We start from the raw sequence: 21,295 nt of genomic DNA, 5'->3' as shown, positions 1-21,295 counted from the left end.
CTGAGGTTTAGAAGACCCTCAGATCCACCCTCTGTTTCTGGGCCTACTACTCCAATCACAGGGGCCCTAGGTATCCCCAAAGAACACATCCACCCAATGAGGTCCCTGAAAATGGGGAGGGCATGCAGGTAGGGTGATTTGGTGGCTAGAGATTGGACATTTGGGTTCAAGTCTGTTATTAATTCACTCTGTGAACTGAACATGCCACTTCTCTTCTCTGATCCTCAGGATCCCAAGTTCCTTAAGTCTGAGCTATCAAAAAACCTAATAGACATCAACATTGGCCCATGAAAAGGTTGCCAAGGGCACAAGAAAAAGAACAAGTTTTTGGCTTTCTGTTAAAAAAGCATCAACTCAGCATGATTTCACTGTTTATCTCATTGATCATGACAATCAGAAACTCCAACTGGGAGTTACATCTAATAGATTGAAAGTGGGATGACAGAGGTAATTACTTAACAAATGCTGGTTGTTCGAGAAACATGAATCTTTCAAATATGGACCCCTTGAAAGGAAAAAAAAAAACCCCTTAGTAAAAGGGGCCCTTTGGTGTGGAAAAGAACTATGCTCAGTCGCTCAGTTGTGTCTGACTCTTTGTGAGTCCATGAACTGTAGCCCACCAGGCTCCTCTGTCCATGGGATTTTCTAGGCAAGAATACTGGAGTGGGTTGCCATTTCCTTCTCCAGGGGATCTTCTGCACCCAGGGACTGAACCTGGGTCTCCTGCATTGCAGGCATATTTTTTACTGTCTGAGCCACCAGGAAAGTTACAAAGAACTAGATTATTATTAATTTATATGTTGCCTCATTCTGTAAAGAAGATTTGAGGCAGGCAGTGGACAAGAATGTGTAAACTATAAGAGTGAATGGGTTAAAAAAATCAGGGTAGAGAAAAAAATTATTGGTGGAAGATGGAAACAGAGGGATGGGAGGGAAGGTGTGTACACTAACATGTACATCAATCAAGGTGGGCTGACCACTCTGAGCTCTCTAGTGAACAAAGAAAAGAGGGCCATTGTATCACTGCAGTAGACACAGGTTAAAAAAAAAAAAATCACAAGGTAAAAGTGTAGTGTTTCCTAGAGCTCAGCCCTGGGAGAAATTTATCATGTGGGACCTCAAATGAGTCAGAGTGACAGCAAGGACATTCTGAGATGCAGAGAGATGCTGAGCCCACTGGCTCATTTTTGGACAGAAAAGAGCATTTTCTCATTGGGGAGAAAAGAACAAGTGGGAGACACCCCAAGTATTCTTTCAAGGAGCATTTTGGGCTTTGGTGCTGAGAGGAAGGAGGGGAAGGGCAGGAGTCCTTCCCTATCTTTATAAGACATTTGAGAACAAGGCATGAAAGAAGAATTGGAAACAGACGCTCAGCCATTTCCCCTTGTTTCTTATTTTGATGTTCATCCTTAGGTCACAGGCTGTCTCCAACACTGGTATCAGCAGGAACAACAGACAGACAGAAAGGCCTGCGTGTTTATTTTGAGATAAGTATGGGGGAAGTGACTTGTGGGGAGACTGTCCTTGGCAGACATTTAGGAGCGAGAGTGGGACACCTACTATTATTAGTCCCACTTTGCAGACGAAAAAAAAAGACTCAGAGAAGTCACTTGCTCAAGGTCGTCTGGCTGGTAAGTGATAGAGTCAGATGTGGATCCAAGGGCTCTGGCTGGTGCAGCCCTTCTTACTAACCACTGTTCAGTATGGCCCTGTGTGGCACTGAGCCGGCTGGTTCCCTACTCTGGCCTCAGTTTCCCTGCTTTCACAGTGGGGGCCCCTTTAGCCTCAGGCTGCAGGATGACTGCAGAATATAGAAGTAGCCTGGATACTGGAAAGGGGTGCAGGTGGCAGGAGGCCCCGGGGACAGCAGTACCTCTCTGATGTGGAGGATAGTGCCATTGGGTGGGCGCACAAAGATGGGGCGGTTGTCATTGACGTCGATGACCTCCACCAGGAGCATGGTGGTGCCCCAGAGCGGGGGCTGCCCGCCATCTGTGGCCACTACGGTCAGGTTGAACCTCTCGTAGGACTGCAGTGGCCGCTTTGTGGTCACCAGGCCCGAGTCCATGTCCACGTGGAAGGCCTCTGACAGGTGGGGTAGGAGAGCAGGCCATGGGTCTGGCTGAGATACCCTTCCCGTCCCTCCTCCACCCCCCACCTTCTGCCTGGCCTGGGGCTGCAGCCCCTAAAGCATCATGGGAGGGGGGAGCAGGCTACGTACCCACGCCGGGGCCCTCAAGGGAGTAGTCCAACTCCGCATTGGAGCCCTCATCCTGGTCGGTGGCCATCATGGTGATGACAGAGGTGCCTGCCGGCTCATTCTCGTACACGCTCGTGCTGAACTGGAGCTTGGAGAACTGCGGCCGGCAGTCATTGACGTCTAGCACCTGGATCACCACCTGGAGGGGGGTTGTGGTCAAAGGTCAGGAGCGCAGTGGGACCTGCTTCAGGTGACCCGGTCACACAAGAGTAAGCTGGGGTGGATAGTGCCCACTGTTTGGTGTGACCTCAAAATATTTCCTTAACCCTTTGAACCTTGGTTTTCTTACATGTACGTTGGGGACAAGAGAATCTTACCTCTCAGAGCGTGTGAGGTTCGTCTGTGATGGTGCATGTGCAGTGCCTGGCCTGAGGAAATGCTCAGCAGCTAGCATGGTGGTTAACAGCTAGTCTGGTGTCTGGGTCCTGCAGCAGGGACCCCTCCTCACCCACTTTCTACTCCGTCCTTCCTCCCTTCCCACAGTGGCCCCATACATCTGACTCTGATCTCTGGACTTTAATGCGGGACTGCGACGCCTGCACTCTTGAGGGCCCCTCTTGAGTGGTGTTTGTGTCTGGCCTGGGACTGTCTGCTGAGCCCACGGCCCAGGGCAGGTCCTCTGGCTACACCAGGAGGACTTTTCTCCCCCTGGCTGCTGTGGCCCTGCCTGACCGCACCTGCACCAGAGCCCTTTACAGCCTTGACACCAAGGACCTCTTTCAGGGCACAGAGCACTTTTCTACCTCCCATCTCCTGGACTCATCACTGCTCTAGGAGGGAGGCCTCCCCATGTCTGCCCCTGCCTCTCTTTCCCTGCATTGCTGGCAGCCGAGGCTCAGAGAGGTTACATGCAGTGTGCTCAGCTAGTGTAGACTCCGGACTACAAATACTGTGTTCTCCCCACCACAGCTCCTGCCTATGTGACAGGAGAGATGCTCCCAGCCCCGCCCCCTACCTGCTAAGGAGAATTTTTCTTTGCAAACCCAACTTCTTACCTCCCCACCCTTCAGGAGACTTTTCTTTGGATGGTTAGGTTACTATTGAGAAGTGGAAGAAATGAACACAGAAAGACAGGACTGGAAAGGCCAAAAAGAACAGAGAGAAAGAAGAGAAAGCAGAGTCTCGAGGAGAAAGACTTCGGATAGAAATGGGGACAGAGCAAAGGTGGGATGCTGGCCTCCCCAGAGAAACTGTGCAGACGCTAGACCTGGACAGGGAATGGGGTTATGAATTTGATCCCTCATTAATGTTCTCTGAGACATAAATAAAGATAAATGCTTTATAATCATGTTTGGTTGCTGGACTGTGTTTCTTTCAATGGGACACCGTGGAGACAGTGGGGCATGTGGAGCCCCAGGCTTTATTTGGATTACACCCAAGTATGTTTGGGCTTCCCTGATGGCTCAGAAGGTAAAGAATTTGCCTGCAATGCAGGAGACCTGGGTTTGATCCCTGGGTCAGGAAGATCCTCTGGAGGAGGAAATGGCAACCCACTCCAGTATTCTTGCCTGGAGAATCCCATGGATAGAGGAGCCTGGCAGGCTATAGTCCATGGGATCACAGAGTTGAAAATGACTGAGCAACTAACTCTTACTTACATGTATGTTTAGCTGCCTTAGTAGGGCTTTGACACAAGAAGTTCCTCCTACAGAGCCCCCGTCTCCCTAAGCCACAGTCATTGTGAACCCTGGCTAAGCTCTAGCTTCTCTCTCCTGCCACCACAGGTCTCAGGGGTCAAGGTGGTCCTGCTTCTGCCCTGCAGCACCCATCCTGTAAAGGCTTTGCCTGCTGCGTCCACAGCCACAGTCCTTAGTGTCCACATCAAGGTCCCTTACCTGCACCGAATTTTCTCGACGGTTGCTGGCCACGTCCCCAGGGTTGTCTTTGGCCAAGGCAGTCAGGATATAGTGGTCCTTCTTCTCCCGGTCCAGAGAGGACAGCACGTAGATGTCACCCTAGGAGGGGGAGGGTGGAGTCTGGTCCTTCATCAGTTTGGCAGATATTTATTGAGCATCTGCTATGTGCCAACACTGTTCTGGGCTCTGGAGATATAACACTGAAGAGACAACAGCCCCGGCCCCGTGGAGCAGAAAGTGGCTCTTATTGCCTTCACTACTCCAGAGTCTACCTGGAGACGGGATAAACAGCCCAGGCTGGAGCTCACTCCCGGGCCAGGTACCTTGAAGTGCCCCACAAGTATTCACAGTCATAGTGCCAGGCTGGGAGTATGTCTTATTGTTCACACCAAGAGGAAGGAGAGAAACCCGGCTGAAAGGGCAGAGTGCAGGGGGATGTGGGCAGGCAGTGGGAGGGAAAGTCCAGCTTCAGCCTCACAAGTGGGGAAGGCTCTGCCTGGCCAGCCAGCCCCAGGCCACAGGGCTCTCTCTCTCCCTCCTTGTACTGGAACAGCAACTTTGAACCAATTTGCCGACATTCAAAATCTTGAGCTTCTGCATTCCCACAAGTCTGAGACTCATGGGAACATGAGGGAACATGAGTGTGTGGTAGGCACTTCTTCCCTCTCCCAGCACTGAGAACAGAGCCATGTATACAGTAGGTGCTCAGCTACTGTGCCCACTGTCTACAAAGCTTCCTATACCTCTCTTGGGCAGTTTCAAAAAGCAGTCTCATGGACTTGAATCAAGTCTCCTAGGCTGGTGGAGACAAATCTCAGATTCTGTCCCACAAGGGGCAACTTCCAAAAGACTGACCACTTCCTTCCAGGTCTGCTGGGACAGAAAGGCTGAAGTTTAAGGATGTCTGGGACTCTGAGAACAGTGCTTGCCAACTTGACTGGAAGGCCTCTGAGGCTATAGATGTCCAGGTGGCAGAACCCAGAAACAGAGGGGTGACTGCAATGCTTTTGGTGGCTTCTCAGCCTATGACCCTGAGCCCTTCCCACTTCCCATTCCCCAAATCCAGGCCCTCCATTGCCCACTTACTGTGGTGGGGCTGATGGCAAACTTGCCCTCACCATCCACAAGGCTATACTCGATGAGGGCGAAGTTACCCGAGTCAGCGTCAGTAGCAGTGACCGTCAGGATGACTGTGCCCACTGGAACATCCTCAAAGACAGCTTCCTGGAGCCCAGTGGGCAGAGAGAAAGCATGGGCTGTGGTCAGTCTAGAGTCTCTGCGCTTGTCCAAGAAACTCACTGATGCAGACAACCCAGGGCATCAAGCTACTCATGGACGGTCATTCCCACGGGACTTGAAGGCTGGCAGGGTGGGAGTAGAAGATGCCCAAAGGTCCCGAGGAGTGGGCATGGGTCCCAGACCCAGTGTGTTGGCCTGGCCACCCACCTGGTAGGACAGCTGGTCAAAGATGGGGTTGTTGTCATTGATGTCCACAATCTCCAGGTAGACAGGGATCTCAGCTGCCCGGGGTGGGGACCCATTGTCCGAGGCCCTCACGGTGAAGTTGAGCCAGTGCAGTTCCTCATAGTCCACTGTCTGGTTGGCAATGACCTTCCCTAAGACACAGAGACGCTCACTGCCATTCTGGCCACCCCTCACTCGTGGAAGCTCTCTGAAGTGTGAAGAGAAGGATCTGGGGCTCTGAGGGATGAGCACTGTCCATTGAGGGAGAAGGGTGGTCAGGCCTCACTGCCCAGTGGCTGGCCAGAGGGCTGAGAATAACTGGTGTCTAGCTCTTCTCCTCACTGGAAGGGTGAGAAAGCTTTTCACAAGTCAGAAGGGGACTTTCCTGATGGTCCAGTGGTTAAGAATTCACCTGCCTATGCAGGGGATATGGGTTCAATCCCTGCCTAATGCAGGGGGTGTGGGTCTGGTAAGATTCCACATGCTGTGGAGCAACAGCCTGTGCACCACAACTCCGGAGGCACCCTTAGAGCGTGTGCTCTGAAACCCCACTGCAACGGGGAGCCTTAGCGCCGCAACTGCTGAGCCCGCGCACTGCAACTAGAGGAAGTCCACGTACAGCAACGAAGGCCCAGTGCAGTCAAAAATGGAAAAAAAAAGGGGTGGGGAATGTACAAAAACAAGTCGAGGACCCCCTCCGGGACACTTCTCTCTTGGCCTACTTGTTCCCTAAGTGATACTAATTGTGGAGCTTGAGTGGTAGAGAGGGTGAGGGACTATTCCAGCTTTCCAGCAGATGCTGAAGAAGGCTTCCATCCTAAGTGAGAGCGAGGCATCCCATCCATGCTTCTAGGTCAGGCATGTGGGAGTGACTAGAATGTTAGCCATATGGGATCTGGCCCCGCCCGCTGAGGGGTCATGGTGGGGCCTCAACTGCAGGGTGAGAAGTGAACCTGGCCCCTCTGGGAGGCTAAGCAGGCACAGACACATATTCCCCAGCCCTCCTCTGGCAGACCTTCCCGCCCACCTGCTGAGGAGTCCTCCAGCTGGACATAGCCCGGGGGCATCAGGTTCAGCAGGGTATAGGTGATCAGCCCATTGAGACCCTTGTCGGGATCCACAGCTGCCACAGCGATGAGCGTCGTGCCTGGGGTGGCCCCCTCCAGGATCCGCTCTGTGTAGTAGGTGACCCCGAAGGGCTTGAACTGGGGTGTGTTGTCATTGACGTCCAGGATGTTGACCGTCAGCTTGGCTGGAGTGGAGGCAGCAGGTGAGAGTGGCATGAGAGGGCCCCGGCGTGGCTGGGTCAGGCCTTCCTAGGTCTCAGCCAGGCCCGGAGAGGATGGCAGCATCTCACTGCAGACCTCCCGGGGCTCCCTGACGCTTGGCCCTAGCCTCGGGTGGTGGCCTGTGCCCCCTGACTCTGGTCAGGTCGCTCACTCTTCCATACGGAAAGGGGCTTGCGTTCTGCCAACTGACTGGAAACCTTGGTGGAAGCCCTGGCTATTACCGTTGCTCAGTTTCCTAACTTGTCCCAGGAGACAGGACTCGGATGATCTGTAAGACCCTTTTCCATGATTCAACCTTTTGTTTCCCTCTGAGTTGTTCCCTCTGTATAAGCAGCCTGGGCCCTTTGCCCTCTGAGCCTGGGACAAGTAGCAGATGACTAGGTCCACCCTTCCTGAAAACTAGGGCTTCTGGGCTATAAAGATAAGCAGCCAGTATCTGCCAAGCCCCAGCCAGTATTTCCCCAACCCCAGCTGTCTTCGCCTCATGGCAGAGGCCACGCCATCCCTAAATCCCCCTCCTTGCTCCCTGCTTGGCAAGATCTAGTGCCTCTAGCAGCCTCTCCCAGCTCATGCCGCAGGCAGGACAGCCTGTGCCCAGACACAGAAGGCAGCCTGCATGCCCTTCTCTTCTCTGCTGCGGTGTCTGTGGCTTCAAGTCACCTTGCCTTGCTCTTTGCTGCCTCTGGCCTGACCATGTGGCTTCTTAGCAGATCTGAAATTCCTGTCTCACATCTCAGCTACACCCTGGTTACCAGTTCTGACAGTGGGATTCCAACCTAAGTCTCCATCAACCCATCCTTTTCTCAGTCCCCTTCCAGCATCTACCATGCCTCCCTCCCACTCTGAGGCTGAGAGTTCAAGATCACACACAGCTCTGGGCTTCTGGATCCCCCACTGCTGAGCTCTGCCTAATGGCAGGGACACAGGGCCACCCCCAGCCTTGCTGTAGCTGCCACCTTCCCCGGCCCCCACCCCTGCTCATGCAGCCTGACTACTGGCAGCCCCTGTAGCCGGTCCCGCTGCTCCCTCCCAGGACCAGGCCTGCCTCTCTATACCGTTGGGCACACTGACGGAGCGCTCTGGTAGGTCGCTGGCATTGTCAATCACAGAGAGAGTGACCTCATAGGTGGCAACCAGCTCCCGGTTCAGAGGGGATTTCACCATTACAGACCCTGTAGACCAGATGAAGTCAGGTTCAGTCCCAGCGGAACCCTCTAAAATCTGGGCCTCCCAGGGGTGCTCCTGGCCAACCCTCCCGACTCTCCCACCATGGACAGTGGTCCCCAGGGGACCTGGAACTTATCAGTCTCCTCTAGCTGGATGAGACCACAGCCATCTGCAAGCGGGGGCACGTCACTCTGCCCCTCACTCACCGCTCACCAGCCCGGCAGTTATCTAACCTCTCTGCACCCCTGTGTCCTCATTTGTGAGAGAAGGACAATTACAGGACCTACCGCAGAGGGCTACTTGGAAGATTATACAATTAAATGAATTTAATGTATTTGTAAAGAGCTTAGAACAGGGCTTGGCACATAGAAAGTGCTATGTAATTGCTTGTTTAAAAAAATGCTTGTTGGAATTTCCTGGTGGTCCAGTAGTTAGGACTCCATGCGTTCCCTGCCAAGGGCCTGAGTTCAATCACTAGTTTTGGAACTAACAGCCCACAAGCCACATTGCATGGCCAAAAAAAAAAAAAAAAAAAAAAAAAAAAAGAAGCTTGTATTCCACAATGACATGAACATACTGAACCACTGAACTTACAGTTAAAAATGGTTACGATGGTAAATTTTATATATATTTTATAACTTAAAAACACTTGTATTCTAGGGAGATCAAGCATAAAGGAAGGTCAATGCACTGAAAATCCCTGAGAGGGGTTCCTGGAAGGGACAGCAGTGGCACAGTTGGACAGTAAGGCCCACCCCCTTGTCATGATAACGGGGTCCGGGGGGCAGGTGGTGGCATGGCCACCTGAGAAAGGAATTGTACAACAAAGAGCTGTTTCCTTCTCTCTTACCCACTGCCCCCCAAGCCCTAGCCTGCTCCTGATTCACAGAGAAGCCCTCCAGAAGCCTGGGCTTGAACTGGACAGACTGAGTTTTGCCGATCTCAGGCCTGGCTCTGTTGGGACCTTTCTTCCTCCTGCCACTGTGAGGGCCTGGTGGCTGTTCCTCCCACTGGCCTCATCCTAGGGTGAAGCCTCCTCTCTCCCCCAGCTCCCTCTCAGGCACTGGGGTGTCTGGAGTCCCCCCCCTGGCAGACTCCCCCTGCTGAACTCCTGTCCTCCTCGGGTCCCCCACCATGGGGCAGTCACTTACCCTGGGCCGCTGCCTCCTCCTCCTCCTCCTCTTCCTACTCTCGCTCCCCGTCCCCGAGGCTGGGGAGCGAGGATGGGGAGAGGGTGGCTGCATTCAGTCTGCAAAGGCTGGGCCACGGCCTTGGCCCAGGTCCCACGGGATGGGAAGGGTGGTGGGGGTGTGGTGGGTATGGAGGAAGGCGATGGGGTGAAGCAGAGAAGAGATGAGGTGGGAAGTGACAGAGAAACAGAGCTCAAACCTGTGGGCCTGCCAGCCATGAGGAAGAGAGAAGAGGGTTAACATCAGTTAGTTCAGGGTGCAGAGGGGATGGGGCAGAGTAGGGCATGGGGGACGGAAGGGCTCAGAGCTGACCAGGGCAGGAGATTTGGGAGGGATGGGGTGGATGGGAAGAGGCAGAGGGGCAGGAAGCTAGGGGAGCAAGGGGGAGCCTAGTAAGAGAGGAGCACCCAGCAGGCTGAGGCTCTAGCAAGGAGGAGAGAGGTGAGCAAGGGAGGGGGAAAGCATGAGAAAGAGGGGCAGAGAAGACACTGGAAAGGAAAACAGAGAAGAGAGTCAGTTGGAGAGAGAACAGGAAAAAATGGTAGAGGCAACAGTATGCATAAAGTTGGGCAGGGACATGGGGCAGCTCTCCATGGTCCTGAGAAACCGCTGCAGTGGGAATTTTGCTAACCTGACTCAGGACTAAGCTATCTAATTCCTCCTAGTGGCTCATGGTTTTCCTGTCTTCTTTTTTCCTTTGGACCTCAGAGGCATATTGAGTTAATTGTACTCTTTAGTTGTTTGCACATGATGGTCACTGGCATCACTCTTGTTTTATGTATGTATCTTTTCCCTTCTGTTCTCACACTCGTCTCCCCTTCTCTCCTCCCTTTGGGCGATGTATTAAAGTGCATTTATTGAAAGTGTTCCTGAAAATCATGTATTGTTTTTGTGTATGTATTTTATATTTATGCAATGGGATTTGAGTGTATACACACTCACACACACACACACACGTATATATATGTATATAACAAATTCTGTTTCTTATCCTTTTCAGTAAGCACTTGATTTTAAGGTCCCCCCACCCATGTTTCTCTGTGTGAGCCTAATCTATCGCTTCTAACAGCTGCCTAGCATCCCAGGATGTGCACCCCCCACATTTTACTCCCCACTATCCCAGGGATGGATGCCTTGGTTGCCTCCAAGCTTCTGTCACCAATAACACTGCAGTGAACATCCTCAAATAGTCTCATTATCAACCTGAGAACTTCCTCGGGATAGAATTGCTATTCTCTCGGGACAATTCTGCTTCCTGGGAGCAGAATTGCTGGGTCATTGGGTATTGCTGGATTGTTGCTTAGAAATGAAATTAGTCAAAATTCCTACAGCAGTGTATGATGTTCCCACATTGTCACCAATACTCAATACTGTCCAGCATCCTAATGTCAGCTGATCACATATGGAAAACCAATATCTCATTGCTGTTTACCATGCATTTCTCTGAATAACAATGATTTTTAGCATTTTGTCATAGCCATGTTAGTTTTTCTGTCACTTCTCTGGGCCATCCAAGAAGTATACCTCTAAGTTAGTCCCATGTCCCCTCCTTAACTCCCCTCAGAGGCAAAAATGTTGAACTTTTAGAAAAATAATAAAATTAAAATCAAATTTATAAGCTGTATAAATTGTGAAAGATAAGTCACAGTTCCCCTTTGTTTTCTAATAGTGTAAGAAAATCATTAAGGGTGTACATACATGCACATAAAACATAGAAATACATATGTGTGTATACCTATGTGTGTGTGTGTGTGTGTGTGTGTGTGTGTGTGAAACTTAGAAAGAAGTTAAATGGCCTGGATACATATGAAGAAAGTGTTCAGCCACTCGGTTATTAAAGAAATGCATATTAAAAATGCAATTTTCCTATAATATTTAATGCTATCATGAGTGTGGTGAGATGGGCACACTCATACAATACTGGTAGAGTAAGATAATTAGGAATCTGGTCAAGGGAGAAGGAAGAAGAGAAGGGAGAGAGGGAAAGAGCCAGGGGTGAGATGGCAAAGAGACGGAAGGACATGGTGTCAGTAGGAGGGAGGAGAGAGAAGGCAGGAGCAGCTGAGGGGTAGGGAGGAGCAGAGAGAGAGGGCAGCAAGGAGGAGGGCACGGGAGAAAGCAGAGAGCCAGGAGACTGGGCAGGGGGTCAGGAGGAGGGCTGGAGGGGAGCAGGCCTTTGTACCTGTGTTGATATTCACGGCAAAGGCGTCCTCCTGGTCAGGCACCAGGCGGTCAGTGTCGTCCTTGGCCACGATGCCGATGATGTGGTACTCCAGCTTAGGATTGAGGTCACGGTCAATGGCGGTGACGTTGGCAATGACAGTGCCTGGCTCAGCTGACTCCAGCACGCTCACCGTCTGGATGGGGTTGAGGAACTCGGGGCGGGAGTCATTGATGTCGTCGATAAGGATAGTGATGATGGCTGTGCCCGAGAGAGGGACGGTGCCCCGGTCGGTGGCCACTACTGTCAGCCTATATGATTCCTGCTCCTCCCTGTCGATGGTGGCATTGCCGACACGGATGATGCCGGTGACCGGGTGGATGATGAAGCGGTCCTGAGCCCCAGCTTCTATTCGGTAGATCAGCTCCCCGTTGAGGCCACTGTCCTCGTCTGTGGCTGTGATCTGAAGGACTGAGAATCCTGTGGGGGTGGGAATGGGGAGCAGCTGAACAGTTACCTTTTATATAAAAACATCACACTGAGATACTTTCCTTGGGGGTCACAAGGGCTTCTTCTCACAACAGCCTTGCTAGCACCTATCTTTGTTATTTTGTTATATATTTATTTTAAAATTTATTTTTAATTGAAGTATAGCTGATTTACAATGTTGTACTAGCTTCAGATGTACAGCAAAATGATTCAGTTATATATATATGATATATATTCTTTTATATTATAGGTTATTGTAGGAATATCAGATATAGTTCCCAGTGCTATCCAGTAGGTCCTTGTTGTTTATTTATTTTATACATAGTAGTGTGTATCTATTAATCTAAAGCTCCTAATTTATCCCTCCACCCCCAGCTTCTTTTGGTAACCATAAATTTGTTTGCAAAGTCCGTGAGTCTAATTCTATTTTGCAAATAAACATCCATCTTTTATGCATTTTTTCATCTGCAATTTTCTAGGAAAATGGTGTCCTATTTTATTTTGCATTCTTTGATTATTTTATACTGATCAATGTTTTAATAATTCAGTGATTAGTTGTATCTTCTCTTTTGCAAAGTGTCAGTTTTTGCCCTTTGCCCGTTTTTGGTCAATTTATACAAATTATATAATTACAATAACTTGTGATAAATATCTTTTTTTTCTCAGTTTTTAGTTCACCTTTTGATACTGGTTATATGATGTAAAGAAGTTGAAATGGTTCATATGTACCAGAACTTAATATTTTTCTCCTTTTTATGTTCTTCTGTTTCTTAAATGCTTAGAACCTTATCTTTAAAGCAGATAAATATTTACCTGAAGTGTCTTCTTTTATCTTTTAATGTTTTATACTCTTTTATATTTTCTTTAGGATGTCTTTGGGTTTCTTTCTGGTGTCTGATATGGGATGAGAATCTACGCTAAATATGAACAAATGTTTTGCACACTAAACAGTTTTCACTATTGGTTTCATCATTTCCTTTATGACTTAATGTTACATTTCTTAATTTACCCATCACTATTGCTGGGCTACCTTGTCTCAGAGTCTTGTGTTCATATCATGTGGTTTTAAATACTGGTAATATGTTGCAAAACCTGGTAAGACAAATCTAGCTTTATTACACTTATTTTTCAAAATGTTCTTTAGAATCAAACTTATCTCCCAAATAATATTTGATTTTGATGGAAATCATGTTAATCCTATTTTGGCTTTGAAACAATCAGTCTTTCCATACGGAACATGGAGGGAACATATCTTAATAATCTTGTTTTGTATATAAGACACTGTAGGTCTGAGAAGGGAAGGGAGGGGGACTTGGGTCTCCTGACCCCCTCTCCGCCCACCCTACTGCCCATCCTTCTCCCCACTGCAGGCGATTTCTGTCTCCAAACTGTGAGGCTCCAATCCCCACACACGAACACCTCCCATCTGGGGGCTGGGGCCTGACCCCTGCCTACCTGGTGGGCAGTTCTCCAGCAGGTGGACGGTGACAGCGGCAGGGCTAAAGGTGGGCCAGTTGTCATTGTCGTCCAGGATGGTGACGAGCAGGTCGGCGGTGCCGTTGAGCAGCCCGATGTCCTCAGCCAGCAGCAGCAGCTCCAGGACCGGGGGTGAGAAGGCCTCCCGGTCAATGACGATACCTGACCTCACTGTCACCACACCTGGTACCCAGCACCACCGGCCAGGGAGGTACAAAGGAGAAGGGATGTGGTGGGGAAACCAGGCAAGAGCCAACCCAGGGGGGACAGAGAGAGGTAAGGCATGATGGGGACAGAGATGAAAGAGGAGCAGAGAAAGCAACACAAGGACTTCCTTCCTCCAAGGCTCAACAACCAACATTCAGGGAGGCCCCTCCCCAGGTGTCCTCGGCAATTCTCCAGAGTTCTGCCTGGGATGAGTGCCTCAGGCTGGAGGGTTGAGCAGCTCTGTTGAGAGAGGTGCTAGTACATCCCTCCTTGTCTCCTGTCACCAAACTGACCAGGCCCAGACTGACGCAACACAGGAGTTTTGAGTCTGGTTTGAGGATGTTTTGCTTCTTCTGGAAGACTAGGGGCCCCATCCCCTGGGCGGGGGAGGAGAGAAGAGGGAGTGGTTTCTGGGGGCTCTCTACCGAGGCTGAGAGTTTATGTGTCAGCAGGTCACTTCTGCTGACCCCAAGCCTCTTCCTGGTTCCTCCTCGCTGGCCCCTGGGTGGCCTAATCCAGCTGGAAGATGGGGGCTGTAAGGAATGGGGTCCCTCTGGAGAGCCTGGACCCAGCACTGAGAAAGGAGACCCTAGATTGAGTGGCGGAGACTGGTAGAAGGAAGACTTGGGGCTAGGCTGGGAGAGCTGGGGGTGTGCGCAGAGGCCTCACCGGTGCTGTTGTCAATATCGAAGAGTCTGCTCTGGGCGCCCAGCAGCTGGTAGGTCACCACAGCGTAGACATCCAGGTCTGCATCCAGGGCCAGGATGGGCCCGTTGAGCACCGTCAGGGAGGTCCCTGGGCCGGGGGAGAGGGGTCACTGCAGGGCCAACTTGACCCCCCGCCCGCCCCCCCCCCCACCCCGTCCCGGTGAGCCATGGCTGACAATGGATGAGAGGAGGGGAGGTGAGGCGGACGGGGTGGGGGCCCTGGGCCGGGCTGCGGCAGCCTTGGCAGACTGACGCAGATGCTTGGGGAGCGGCCTCAAAGCCCTGCTGGGGAGAAAACACAACAGCGGTGAGCAAGCCCCTCCGGCCCGCCCTGAGCACGCCGGCCTTCCCAGCAGCCTTTGAGGCTGGCCACCGTGGGAGGGTCTGGGGGCTCCCTGACATCCCCTCCTCGTGTGGGGGGCCCTGTCTAGGTATGCACCCCCAGCCCAGTCTGCCCACGCATGTGTGTACACAACGCTCCAACGGCTGCCTGACCATTCAAGGCTAGTCCCACATGTGTGCGTGGGACTCCGCGTTTACTCGGCCACGAGCACTCACTCTATGATGCTCGCAGGCCTGGGAGGCCCCCGGCTGTGCACTCTGCCTCCACAGGAGGTTATATTTGCACATGGAGTGCATCGTGCAGGCACCCATGCGTATCTCTGCAAGGGTGTAAGCTGCACTTATGCCTCACATGGACGTGCACTGGCACATGTGTGAGCATGTACACAGGCAGGTTTAAGATTCATATTCCTACAGGGGAGACACCCAGCCAGAGACAGGGAGTATCCCAGCTCATCTCTTCCCAACTTAAGACTCCAAGCTTTGGGGGCTGGAGGAGGAGTGAGAGGACGTCCTCAGGGAGACAGTGAAGAGGAGACTCAGTGCACGTGTGTGGGGGAAGGGCCACACTGATTTGTGAGAGGCCTGGTCCCGGCTTCTGATTTCAGATGCTCCCTGAGCTTTCAGAAGCCTCCAGGATGCCCCATGCTCCTGGAGTCGGGAGAGCACAAAGAGTGGGCTTATTCCCTTCCTGGGTAGTCCTTAAGGCTAAATGCCCCTTGAGAAGGGGAAGTGGGGCTCTTCTCAGTCTTGGGGACCAATGACTGCCTCCAATCAGACCTGTGGCCTCCTTGGTGGCCTCTAGGAGCCTGGCAGCCCTGGTCCTCCAGCCCTTCAGAGCTATACTCCCTTCTCCCCACCACACCCTTCTGCACTTGCCAGGTCTGTGTTCAGCCAGGCCTCAGCGGGGCCCCCAGCAGGCACAAGGAAGTCCTCGGCATCCGAGCTCAAGGGGTGCCTGGTAGCAGCAGGGGTTCCCAGGTGGGCCCAGCACCTACCAGCAGGAGAGTTCTCCATCACCTCCGCCAGGTAGGTGCTCTCAGTAAAGAGGGGGTGGTTGTCATTCTCGTCCGCAAGAAAGATAAGCAGCAAGTCAAAATCCTGAGGGAGGCACAACGGGAGGACAGGCTGTAGGCCATGATCTGGTTCTGGCAAAGCACTCCAGGGGAGGAAGACTGGGAAGTGGGGTGGGAGGAAGGTCATGGAAGAGAGGTAGATGATTAAAAAGCCCACACCATGGATCCAGAGACCTGGGTTCAAGCCCCAGTTGTGCTAGCAGCTCACAGGGTGGCCTTGGGCAAATCTTTTCCTTTCTCTGGGACTCAGTTTTCCAATCTGACGAATGGGGATCTTAACTCCTTTTCACAGAGATGTTGTGACGTTCACAGGAGAATGGATGTAAATGGTATTGAGTCATGTCCCATCTCATAAGAAAGGACTTCGGCTAGGAAGATGAACCTTAGTTTCTAGATCCTCCTGGCTGGCCTCGTGCCCTGGTCAGAGTTCATCCAAACTCTCATCCGGTACTGCACTTCACACCTTTCAAAAACCACAGGTATAATGCTTATCTCTCGGAACCTCCCAGTACCCTAGAAGCTTCTTTACTGCAGACATGGGGGAACCAGAGAGGGGGGTGACTACTCAAATCTGCATGGCAAGTTAGCAGCAGAATGGGGCCCAGCAGCCTCCAAGCTTCCTTCCCATCACTCCATACTGCTCCTTTTTGGGATGCCCCAGGCCCTCCTAAGAGGGCAGGTGTGAGGGGGGGAGGGGGAGGGCATGACAGCAGGAGAGAAAAGGTAGGAGTGAGAGAAGGAAGGAAGGAAGGAAGGAAGGGAAGGCACACAGGATGAGAATGCTGGCGGTCTGCAAGGACCTCCAACCTTAAGGCTCCTCAGCCAGTACAGACACAAAAACCAAGGCCCAGAAAGGGCTGAGCCATCAACTAGTCAGAAGCAGAGCTGCGATGAGCCAGACCCTAGGACTCCTGTCCAGGACCCAGACCTCATGGACAGGGGAAGAGGACTGACCCTACCCCTGAATGCACTGTTTGCTTTGCAATACCCATCTCCTCTTAGTAAAGAGAGACAACTTTTTGGCTTTCGAGGGAAAGTGAAAGTTACTTAGTCATGTCTGACTCTTTGCGACCCCATGGACTGTAGCCTGTCAGGCTCCTCTGTCCATGGAGTTTTCCAGGCCAGACTACTGGAGTAGGTAGCTATTCCCTTCTCCAGGCTCACGGATCAAACCCAGGTCTCTCAACTCAGGAATCGAACCCATGTCTCCCACATTGCAGGTGGTGTCTTTACTGTCTGAGCCACCAGCGAAGCCCTTTGAGGGAAAAGCCACCTGGAAAATGTAACCCCTTCAGAATCCCAGAGTACATGTATCCCCCTGCCCTGCCTGCACCCTCCTCCTCCCCCAGTCCTGTGTGCCCAAGTATCAGTGGTTTGATGAGAAAAGATGATAGCTGGTGTTTACTGAGTATTTGCCATGTGCCAGGCACTGTGCCAAGGACTTTACAGATATTGGCTCCTTCGAGGCCTCTCTGTGACTTTGGGATAGGTGTGTGTCCATTTTGCAGAAGAGAAAGTAGAAGCTAAGGAACACTGACTTGCCAAAGCCACACACCCACTGACAGGCAGAAATGGGATTTGAACTGAGCACTTGCTTACTGTAAAGCCTGTGCATCTAAGCCCAGGCCATGCCACCTGGATAAATCCAGCAGAGCCGTGCCCCTCCCCCACCCCACCCCCTGCAGTCTCACCCTCCTAGCTATGCGTGGGTTCTCTGGATTGTCCTTCACGGAGATGGTCAGCCTGTACTCTGGGATCCGCTCACGGTCCAGGGGCCGGTTCACTGTGACGATCCCTGTCTGGGAGGTAGAGACTGGTGAGTTGAGGGGTGACTTGTCCCCCACTTTGGGTTCTGGCTCACCGAGGCCCAACTGCTGTGCCTGCAGGAGTGACTGTGGATGACCTCCTTAAATCACTACAGATATGGTCTTGAGGACCACAGTGGGTTAGCAGGGTCCTGCTAGGACAAGATCCCCCTGCGCCCAGGTTGTGCCGCCTGAAAGGGATGGTCCTTCTGAGGATTCCATGGGGTCAGCAGCTAGTAACACTCCAAGAGGCCACGTGAGGATTTCTTGGTGCACCTTGATGCAAACCAAGGGACACCAAAGCTCTGGTCCCATCCCTGCACATGACAAGCCTTGGGGTGACAGGGATCACAGAAGTGGCTCACTTAGGAATCCAAGATTCCAAGCTTTCCAGAGACCCCCAAATGCCAGTGGAGGGCAGAGACTTGAAGAGGAAGTGGAACCAGCAGAAACCCAGACAGTAAAGAAGAAAAGCCCCTAGGGCATGGTTCTCTCTTTTAGAAAAAATCCCGGGGGCTTCCCTGGGGTCAGACTTGGCCCTACCGTGGCATTGATGGAGAAGGCCCGCTCTCGGTTGCCTGCAGTGATGTTGAAGGTGAGGAGGGCGTTGCACCCGCTGTCAGCATCGCTGGCCAGGATATGAGCGACGAAGCTGGAGACGGGGGTGTTCTCACTGATGGTGACGTTCATGGGCAGGTTGAGCAGCACAGGGTCGTTGTCGTTAATGTCCAGCACCCGGATCCCCACCAGCATCTGAGGCAGGTCAAGGGGGAGGAGGAGGTGAAGGAGGAGGACCAGGAGAGAAGGGGGCATGGGGGAGATGGAGGGAGAGAGAGGAGGAAGAGAAAGGGACAGGGGACATGGTGGCCAAGGAGACAGTGGAGGCGGGGGCAGGTGGAGCAAGATAGCAAAGTGGTAGTACCTAAGGAGGCAGCGGTGCATCTGGTCATGGGGAAGAAAGGAAAATGATAACAAAGGCGGCAAGAGGATGAAAGTGAGGATAAGAGGGAGACAGAAAAGGTAAAGAGGCAGAGGCAGGATGCAAACAGCAGAGTGCAGGTGCAGAGGCCTGGCTGACAGGAAAGTCTCCCCTGGGAGTGCTGAGTGGCCATGGCCGCCAGGCCCAGCCCCCACGGGTGAGCCCCACAAGGACTCGCAGGTCTGTTAGGGGACCTGAGGGCCTGGACTGGCTCTACAGCAGCCTGAGGCCGCTCTGGGCCTGAGGGTGGCAGTGTTTAGAGGAGTCTCTGCGGAGAATTCAGGGGGTGGGGAGGTGAAGTCCGTGGAACAGGACCCCCAGACTCACCGTGGAGCTGAGCGGGGGCACCCCTCTGTCTCGGGCACAGATGGTCAGGTTGTAGAAAGCAATGGCCTCCCGGTCCAGCTCCACATCCTTCCGGACCCGCAGCACCCCCTCCACGGGAGAGATCAGAAACTCCCCTGGGTGTCGCCCAGGAGAGGCTGGAGTCAGCGGAGAATGGCTGGGAGTGGTGGGGAGCCCAAGCCTCTTTCCGCTTCTTCCAGTGAGCCTTACAGTCGAGGCGAGGGGCCTCCAGCGTCCCCAGCTTCAGGACCTGCCGAAGGCTGGGAAATGCAGCAGGAGGAGGGGGACAGATAACTGCTGGGGTCCCACAGACAGGGCGCCACTCAGGCCCTGACAGCCCTGACCACCTGGGGTATGATGGTTATGCTGAAAAAGTGGGGGCTCCCTTTCTACACAGGCATCTGCTTTCTCTCCACCCTTGATCAGAAATCAATGAACGAAGGTATCGGAAACTTCGTAATATGCTATTCTTTCCAGATAGCTCATCTTGCAAAACAGGATACTGGGGAAGGGCAAAGCTTACCGCAGAGGAGCACCCTGCCAGTGGTGAGGCGCCAGGGAGGATGGAGTGGGAGGGACTGAGGACAGGGAAGCCCCAGCTGCCTCCATTCAGCCCCAGTGCTGACCCAGGTGGAGCGCAGCCAGCGTTCTCCCGGGCCGGTGGCCACCACTCAGCCCCTGGTTGGCCCTGACTTCCTTTCTTGAGGTTTCTGAGGACCCTCAGCTGGCCCTGTGGCCTCAGTCTTGGCCTGGCTGAGGGGCCAGATGTCTGGGAATGCCTAGGGTAAGAACTTCAGATTCTCAGGCTCTGAACGGGAAGAGATCTCAGACACCATCCAGTGTCCTTTGGAAAATGAAATGGGAAAGAAGGCTGATGACTGGTTCAAGCTCTCCCACTGCAAGTTAACAACAGCACCCAGACTCAAACCCAGTGCTCTGCATCTCGGCTCTCTGCACATGGGACTGAGCACCCAGAGCTGGCCAGGGTGGGAAGGGTAAGATCAGGGAGGGAGTGGAGGAGAAGAGCAGGGTCGGGGGAATGCCAGGGGAGTGAGTGGGGTCCCAGGTGCATGGGAGCACTCAAAGGGCTGACAGTAAGAGAAGATGAACAAGGGAGGAGCAGCAGAGACCGACAGGAAGAGGGGCTGCTCTCCATGCACTCCCCCAGGAAACGGGGACAGGGAGAAAGTGACTTCCTTCGCTTTCCCTTTTGACATTTAGGGGCAGAGGCTCAGGGTGGGGCGCTGACTTGCTCAGACACACAGCCTTAGGGTGCGGTAAGGACAGAGGCCCAAGCTCCCCAACACTTTGCTCTGCCTGCTCCTACACATCCTACTTCATAACTCTCTGCCCCCAGCTCCCACTGCTCTGATTCACCAAAACAGCCCGTCCGAGGCCCACCTGCGGCTGGCAGTCCCCACCAGCCCTTCCGCTCCCGGGGGCCCTAGGGGCTACACCCTGCTTAGTTGGGGGCAGAAGCTGCTTGAAGCAGGATTTCCTGAGCCTGATAGTCCAAGGTCTCCAGAGGACTGGGGATTCCCTTTGTAGGGGTTTCCCAGCCCTGTCTCAGCCCCTGGCCATGTGCAAGCAGATGGCCAGCTGCCTTCTTTCCAAAGACAGCCACCCCCTGGAAGAAAGGGAAGAGGTTCTGAAGCTCAGGGGAGCAGGCTTGAGGTGATGGGGGCTGGGCCCAAGCTAGACCCGTGGGAGGTCAGCTCAGTGAGGCAGTGGGCAGGTCAAAGGTCCCCCCACACGGCAAGTTACCCTCCTCAGAGCTTGCCCTGGGGCCTGAACTCCCCACCACTCCACTGCTCCTGGAGACAGAGGTTTAAAATCAGAGGCTTTCCAACAGTCATATCCAGGTATGCATGCTGACTCATTCCTATGTGCCCCTGGGCCTGTGATTAAATCTCACCTTCATGTTCTCATCTGAAAAATGGGCTAATAAGGACATGCCATTGCAGGGTGGTGCTGGTGCTGGACAAGGCCCAGTTCACCCTGTGTGTGTTGGACCCACGGTAGCTCTTTATATCATTAGGGGAACCCTGAAAAGGAGCCCAGGCATCCCTGTGAAGAAGCTGGGGGCTTACACAGAAGATGAAGATGTACGAAAGGGGTCCCAGGAGTGGACCTACCACAAGGGGTAGATGTAGGTTCTGAGAAGGCTGAGGCTGGTGGGAGAGGCACAAGTGATACGGCCTGTTTCCCAAGTGCTCTTTGACCACATGTCTCCTTGCAACTTAGTGGGGCTCGAAGAGCTGAGGCAGCCTCCAGTCTCCCCCCAGCAGGAGCCCCCTCCATGCTCAGATTGTGGTGGTGGGAAGGTGACCTTGAAGCTGGGTGGCCTGGAGAACATCCCTTCACCCACAGTGTCGCTAAACCAGCTCTCTGCGGAAAATAGCACCCCACCCCCCGATTTACCAACATGGTGTCGGTGAACCCAGAGGGAGGAGAGAGATGGGGAGGGGATGTCGTGACTTGT

General features: G+C 52.9%; 1 protein-coding gene across 1 annotated transcript in view; it reads right to left on the bottom strand.

The window, feature by feature from the left end:
* CDH23 (cadherin related 23) overlaps positions 1-21,295 on the bottom strand; it is a 437,615-nt gene that overhangs the window by 8,096 nt on the left and 408,224 nt on the right. Inside the window, exons 42-55 of the mRNA XM_065922525.1 lie at positions 18,796-18,929; positions 18,033-18,242; positions 17,376-17,483; positions 15,607-15,709; positions 14,229-14,354; positions 13,332-13,535; positions 11,409-11,867; positions 7,925-8,041; positions 6,608-6,832; positions 5,563-5,732; positions 5,203-5,340; positions 4,096-4,215; positions 2,222-2,399; positions 1,874-2,085 (exon numbers count right to left, since the gene is read on the bottom strand). Coding sequence (XP_065778597.1) covers positions 1,874-2,085; positions 2,222-2,399; positions 4,096-4,215; positions 5,203-5,340; positions 5,563-5,732; positions 6,608-6,832; positions 7,925-8,041; positions 11,409-11,867; positions 13,332-13,535; positions 14,229-14,354; positions 15,607-15,709; positions 17,376-17,483; positions 18,033-18,242; positions 18,796-18,929 — 2,504 coding nt within the window. The remainder of the gene's footprint in view (positions 1-1,873; positions 2,086-2,221; positions 2,400-4,095; positions 4,216-5,202; positions 5,341-5,562; positions 5,733-6,607; positions 6,833-7,924; positions 8,042-11,408; positions 11,868-13,331; positions 13,536-14,228; positions 14,355-15,606; positions 15,710-17,375; positions 17,484-18,032; positions 18,243-18,795; positions 18,930-21,295) is intronic.

This window comes from Muntiacus reevesi, chromosome 2, assembly GCF_963930625.1.
Source record: "Muntiacus reevesi chromosome 2, mMunRee1.1, whole genome shotgun sequence".
NCBI lineage: Eukaryota > Metazoa > Chordata > Mammalia > Artiodactyla > Cervidae > Muntiacus > Muntiacus reevesi.
Note: the sequence above shows the minus strand (reverse complement) of the source record. Positions and strands in the feature narration are given on the sequence as shown.